Consider the following 6,591-nt stretch of genomic DNA (forward strand, 5'->3'; position numbering starts at 1 on the left):
GAACGAAAAACATTGGAATTAGGTGGATTTAACTCTGATAGTTACATTCTCACTGTGTTAATCAAATGGCATAATAATTAAGAATATCATCATGTCCATATTGTTCAGTTTTACAGCTGCTTAATTAAAGGATTTGATATTGACGAATCACCAAGTCTCGTAAAAGCAATGGTCCAAGACTATAGAAACTGTGCTAGCTAAAACTGTTACATCATAAATTTTACCTTGGATAATCATTCTTATAATCTTCTTAAAGCAAGTTAGGATAAGGACCAATGGGCTGGCTCACCTCCATTCTAACAAACTATATAATATTTTTGAATAATGCTAGAGATATAAATTATTTTACAAATTTTTTTACAAACAACTAATGTGGGTGAATGATTATTTGTAAATGAAAAAGTGATATTAATGGTGGGTCTAAATGAAAACTAATAAGAGGTTGACCACATCAACATTTTGTAAAATTGTTGTAAAATAGTTTTTGGCTGTAACATTATGAACTTAATATCTTATGTAATAAATATAAGATTTAAACTTGTTACTTATTAAATTGGACAAAAAAATTGGACCGCACGTCAGATTGACACACTTTCTTACTCATTTGGAGAATTAATATCCTTCAAATAAAGTTGGTTGGAGAAAGGTAATAGAGTCAAGAAATGTATAGCTTTTCCTCTCAAATAAAGAAATGTATAGCTCGGTATTTGTGGTAATATTTTGTAGAGAAGGGAGACAGTACACTATCCACTTATGACATGGTAATTGGCAGCAAGATAGTGTTCTTTACACTAAATATGGGCAACAGGTGGTTTAAGAAGCTACAAGTAACATTAATTCTTAGGTATATATCTAGTGTACATTGAGGCAAGGTAGGTGGATTTGAGGTCAGAGACTATATCTGATAATCTGATTTAATATTCAAAATGGCATTTTTCAAGGAATTGGTACATCCAAAATAGTATCCATACTTTAGTATGGTTCTCATCCATGCCTATTTTGTAATCAAATTTTTTTTTTTTTTAATTGCTCTTTTACAATGCAAATCCAGAAGAAAATGTTTTCCCACTGCTTGATGCAAAATCAGAAGGGAATATGTGTTTGCTGTGGGGGATTCAACAGCTGTAGAAGAAGTATTTCAAATCAACCATATGTAAAAAGTGGCTTGGTCTAAAGCAATATATCACGTATGTATACACAGAAATGCCAGGGTACGTGGGGGAATGAACTAGAACAAATGTTTGGGTCTATTTGAGGTTAAGCTTTTCTGATCTGTATGGTGAACTGGTGATGGACTAGAACAATGTTTTGTGGACAATATTTCAGCTCTCAGCAGAACAAATTGGGCTGAGATGTTATGGGCTTCGGATTCTGCAGGCCTCATTGGTGGAGAATAATTTATCCGCTGATCGAGTTGACTTGAGACCAGTACCTTCAATATCTATATCTGTTTAAGATAGTAGTTCATAGCTTGAGAAAATAATACAGCTAAAATATAGCCAAAAAATAGTGAATTTAATCTTCTAACTATTATTCTAAGAGAGATGCTACGTCCACAATATTTTTACAACAAATCACAGGTGGTTAGTTGTTATTGGTTCAAATTTGAATCTAACACTAAGATTACTTTTTTGCCCCAACAATAACAATTAGTAACAATCTGTCACTTAGAATTTGTTATAAAAATATTGTGAACATATCATTTCTTTTATTCTAATATTGATCCCACGTGTGGGTTTAAACTCCCTTTAATAAGTGGAGTCTAACATGAGATTTTTAACTTTTTAAATAGGAATAAGTAAAATAGAGATAAGATAAAAATTCACGATTACCTACTCTAATACTATTATAAATTAAAAACTGTTCCAAAAATTTAAAACTAATACAAAAATAATGAATTCAATCATTTAACAATTATTTTAACACACACTCATGTGATGACCTAAATTTTCTATTAGTAAATAGCACAAAACAAGTGAGATTTTTTACTTTTGATGAGAGGTAGATAGAAGATAGGATTCAAACTCACGACTACCTACTTTAATACCATTTTTATCAATTCTCTTAAAATTAATTACCAAATTATAGGTTTTGAGTGGAGTTGTGGTGTGCCTTTGTATTAGAATCAATTTCCCTCTCTCCTGTGTGTGTAATGGGTAATTGCCACACATTGCTTAAGAGAGTGTGTTGTGTGTAGTATAACTTGCCCCACCCTCTCTTAAAAATGACTATGGCCTTTAAGTGAAGTTGTGGTCCCTCTCTTAAAAATGACTATGGCCTTTAAGTGAAGTTGTGGTGTATTTTTGTGTTAAAACCCTTTACCTGTGTTGGGGAGATGGAGATAAATACCTTGGAAAGTTTCTTTGAATAATTAATATAACATATAGAACACACTTTAACCCAAAAGGTCTAAGCCCAATGGGTATGTGCTCAATTATGTTATATTAACCACTCATTCTTCTTATATTTATTCAATGTGGGACTTCACTCATACGTGTAACCCAACAACCTATCCCTTGTGTGTTTGTTTCTTATAAAAAAAAGGAAAAGAAAAAAAAAAAAAGGTGGCATTATAAATATGTTGTGTTCTCATAAAAGTAGATGGGTTGTCAAATCAAGTAAAAATTTTCTATATTGATTTCTCTCTATTTTTAACTACATTTGCATGAACAAAAATTATCCACAATTTCCTTATCTGCTATGCCTTTCCCCAATGAGGGGGAGTTGAGTCCTAAGTTCTAACTACTTTAAAGGGCCGTGGACCCATGGTCAACTCTATTGACAGACAAAAATCTAATCACCCACCAAATAACACGGCAAAATTAGTATTAAAAAATCTATTGGTGTCAAGCTTAGGACAATTGGATGACCCATTTGACCTTTCATTATTTTTTTTAAATATATATCCTTTTTTTTTCTTTTCTTTTTTTTAAGTTAGAGAAAACACAACATCAAAAAAAAAAAAAAAAAAAAAAGTGCAGCAGAGCTGCAAATTAACAAAAAGAGAACAACCAAAGTTCAGCAACAAGACAGCTAGCACCACTAACCTCTCTCAAAAATAGAAAAAAGAAATTCTCTTCCATAAGGCACACAAAATTCTATTTTGAACTGTATTTTCTACATTCTCAAGCAAGAATAGTCTAAAATCTAATATCCTGGCTATATAGCTCACAGCTTGACCAATATCACGGCCTCAGCTCTAGCCTTTCCAGTATTTTGAATCGATTTTATTTTTATCATGGACTAATTGTTTATTCATTCATTCAGGCTTCTAGAACTGTTTCCCCAAAACCAAAGTTTCCGCGAGAGAGAGTGTGCTTTTTTTTAAAATTTTTTTTTTAAAATTTTTAAATTTTTTTAAATTTTAAATTTTATTTTATATTATGTGCTGGTTGAAAAGGAAATATCATAGAACAAAAAAGAAGAGTGCGTTTGAGTTCAAAGTTCAAAGTTCAAACATCATTAAGTATTTATTTATTTTTTTTTTTGCTAGGTAACATCATAATTCATTTAACGTAAAGGTAAAAATAAAATAACACCCATTCTAATAATAAAATAATAACAACTATGATTGTTATTCTCATCTCAATTACAAGTTACAACCATTCTTTTTTCATAAATAAATAAAAATAAAAATTCAACCATTCTTTTAATAGCTTGTTTACAAAGTGATATATGCATCTATAATTGTACACAACTTTATTTTCAAATACCAACACAACCAATTAGCAAGGCTGATGTGATATATAATTTTTCAAGGGCACTTGAGTTGGCCACCACGGGTGATCATGGTGGCGTAGCAGGGGCATACATCACGGTTGCCAGAAGTGCCTGGAGGAACACAGCTGCAGCGAGCACAGCAAGTCCCACAAGCCCTCTTGCACAGGTTTGGCCTAGACGATAACTGACACCTTGCACTACATGCTGCTCCACAATCTGTGAAAGTATAACATATAATTCAATTAATCATTAAAAAAAAAACATGTAATTTAAAACTTTAATTAGCCAACTATGATTATTCAATCAAACAGTATCATATATGTAACATAAATAGTAATGGAAGAAGATAAAACTCACCTATTTTTTTACTCGGAGAACCCTTTGTTGTATCTGCTGTGTTCACCTGCATAACTCAACAATATATTATCGTGTTAGAAATTAAGTGATAGGCTTCATATGCACGTTTATTTTAGAAAACAATAGGACTTTAGAGGAATAAAGAGACTATATGAGGTCTTAGATGATTGATAAAAATTTACCATTTGATCAGCTTCAACGAGATAGAAAACGAGAATGGAAATGAGAATAGAAGCAATTAAAGCCTTTGAGATGGCCATGGCGGATGACTTGAAGCTAGAGCTTGCTACTTTCGTTAAATTGGAAAGTCGAAAACCTGAAGATTTAGTGCATAGAAGTGAGCTAAGGATGCTCCTATTTATAGCAAGAGTATGTGAGCTAGACAGCAAGAATTAATAAATAAAAAGGCGAAAAACACATTTTGGTCCCCACATTTTCGCACGATTCCTACTTTGGTCCATAAATTTTATTTTTACCGCTTTTAGTCTCTGTTTAGAAAAACGCCTTCTATTTTAGTCATTTCCGTCAGTGCCGTTAGGACACTGACCTTCGTGGCAAACAGAATTATTAAAATAATAATAAAAAATTTTATTTTGTCATTAAAAAATGCCAAGTCAGCATTTAAATTTTAAAAAATAATTTATTAAATTTAACTAAATAAAAAAAATAAAAAAAAGAAATAAAAATAAAAAATCACATTAATTAAGATTAAAGTGTTCTTGAGCAAGAACACATACACAAACCCAGAAATTAAAATTCAAAAATTAAATAAAAATGCAGGTGCATGCAAGCTAGGACAGGACATTCTTAATTATAACATATAAGTAGTTTGTCCGCGGAAGAGAAATTAAAAAGCAAAGTGAATATTGAGTACTATCTGGTAACGAAGAGCAATTAGAATCATCTAGAGTAGGCACTTCTTGTGTTACTTCCTGGTTGGTGTTTTCAATTCCAAGTGGCTCAAGGTAGCTAGCGCACAGTTTTAACGTATCCAAGATAAACACTTCCACGCGGAAACTGTTTTACAGCCATAAAATATCAGAATCTTGAAGATAAAACAATGTATGATTAGAAAGGCAGAGTGTCGGAGTAAATTTGACTCTATCCCATCGGGAAAAAGCTATACTATTACGGACAAAGTTTTTATCTCTGGCCATTAAAAAACAGAGTTTGATCACGTTGAAACAATGTGGTATATGTATGGGAATGTGACTGACTGCTCAATTAATTAATAAAGTCAACAATCCTGTACTTAAAAAAATAATACGAAAAAAATAAAACCGAGAAAAGTTCAGAGATAATTTAAACTCTAAAGCAATTGTTCAACACTTGAACCTTTAGAAATGAATAGATAACATTTAAAGAATTTTAAAATAGAATTATGTTAATCTTATTCTTAAATTCATATTTCCACTGACACATGCGCATTAGCGCACACATGCTCCCTTTTTTTTCTTTACGATCTAAGTATTACTACATAACCAAAATGGATATCACAGTGCCATGAAGTCAAGATTCTGTATTAAGAAACTGAATTTTTTTTATTAATTAAAAGAAATTGATTATTATGTTGATAGAAAAGTATTCAGTGGATGCAGAAGAAAAAAATTTCCAAGTCTAACATTAACGCCACTCATATTTAGAAAGGGTAATTGATGATAATAATAATAATAATCTTAAAACTTTGAGATAAATCATGAGTTATAATATTCGATTATGAAGAATCACCACCTCAATAATTTATTGTGGAAGTCCTTTCTAATAATAATAGGATTTTACTAACGTATGCCTTTAGGGTATATATTAATAAATCATTTTAGAGATTTTTTTTTTATAGAAAAAAATTTTTTTTTTCAACTTTTTCAATTCCCCATAAAATATTTTCAAAAATAAATGATTAATGTATGTCCTACCATTAACCGGACCCATAATAATAAACAAATGTGACACGAAATGGGTGTTTTTTTTTTTTTTTTTGGTTTTCCACAATGTATCCTCAAAGCTTTCAACCAGAGACTAATCACTGTTCATGCCGGGTCGGCCCACGAAGGGGTAAAGTACTAGCCTAGGGATTCTTTTCAAAGTGCAGGTAACAGGACTCGAACTAGGGAGCACACCTAGTCGAGCCAAGTACAAGCACTCTGAGACCAAGCACCGAACCGCTTGGCCAACCCCACTGGGTTTCACGAAATGGGTGTTGGTAACTTGGTTCTAAAACTTTTACTTACTATATTTGGATATAGGCTTCTGAGGTCAATTTAACCCGTGTTCCTAAATTTTGTAGGCAGGACTTTTTTTTCTTTTTTTTTATGCTAACGAGTGCTTTTAGGAAATTTGTTAATAATCCAGTTAAAGAAATTTTTATGGGAAAAGAAAAAAAAAATGTTTTGACAAATTTTTTCATTTTCCATAAAAGTGATGTCAAAACTTTTTTAAAATAGATTGTTAACCAATAATTCTAAGGGTACTTGTTAGTATTTTTTTATTATTATGGAATTGTAGGCTGGACTTCCA

At 31.5% G+C, this 6,591-nt stretch overlaps 1 protein-coding gene across 1 annotated transcript; it reads right to left on the minus strand.

The window, feature by feature from the left end:
- Window positions 1–3,590: 3,590 nt before the first annotated feature.
- On the minus strand, window positions 3,591–4,391 carry LOC115978421 (snakin-2-like). The gene is made up of 3 exons (XM_031100436.1): window positions 4,260–4,391; window positions 4,078–4,123; window positions 3,591–3,936 (listed from the first exon to the last, which is right to left on the minus strand). Exons 1-3 carry the CDS (start codon window positions 4,335–4,337, stop codon window positions 3,755–3,757), a joined length of 306 nt encoding a protein of 101 aa, XP_030956296.1. The 5' UTR covers window positions 4,338–4,391; the 3' UTR covers window positions 3,591–3,754.
- Between the last annotated feature and the right edge of the window lie 2,200 nt (window positions 4,392–6,591).

The sequence above is a fragment of the Quercus lobata genome, chromosome 2 (assembly GCF_001633185.2).
Source record: "Quercus lobata isolate SW786 chromosome 2, ValleyOak3.0 Primary Assembly, whole genome shotgun sequence".
NCBI lineage: Eukaryota > Viridiplantae > Streptophyta > Magnoliopsida > Fagales > Fagaceae > Quercus > Quercus lobata.

What these genes read in the sequence shown, in the direction of transcription:
- LOC115978421 (XM_031100436.1), bottom strand. Translation starts at nt 4,337, where the DNA reads ATGGCCATCTCAAAGGCTTTAATTGCTTCTATTCTCATTTCCATTCTC. An exon ending in TCGTTGAAGCTGATCAAATG is followed by an intron (nt 4,124 to 4,259) that starts GTAAATTTTTAT and finishes TGAGTTATGCAG; the next exon opens with GTGAACACAGCAGATACAAC. An exon ending in TTCTCCGAGTAAAAAAATAG is followed by an intron (nt 3,937 to 4,077) that starts GTGAGTTTTATC and finishes ATACTTTCACAG; the next exon opens with ATTGTGGAGCAGCATGTAGT.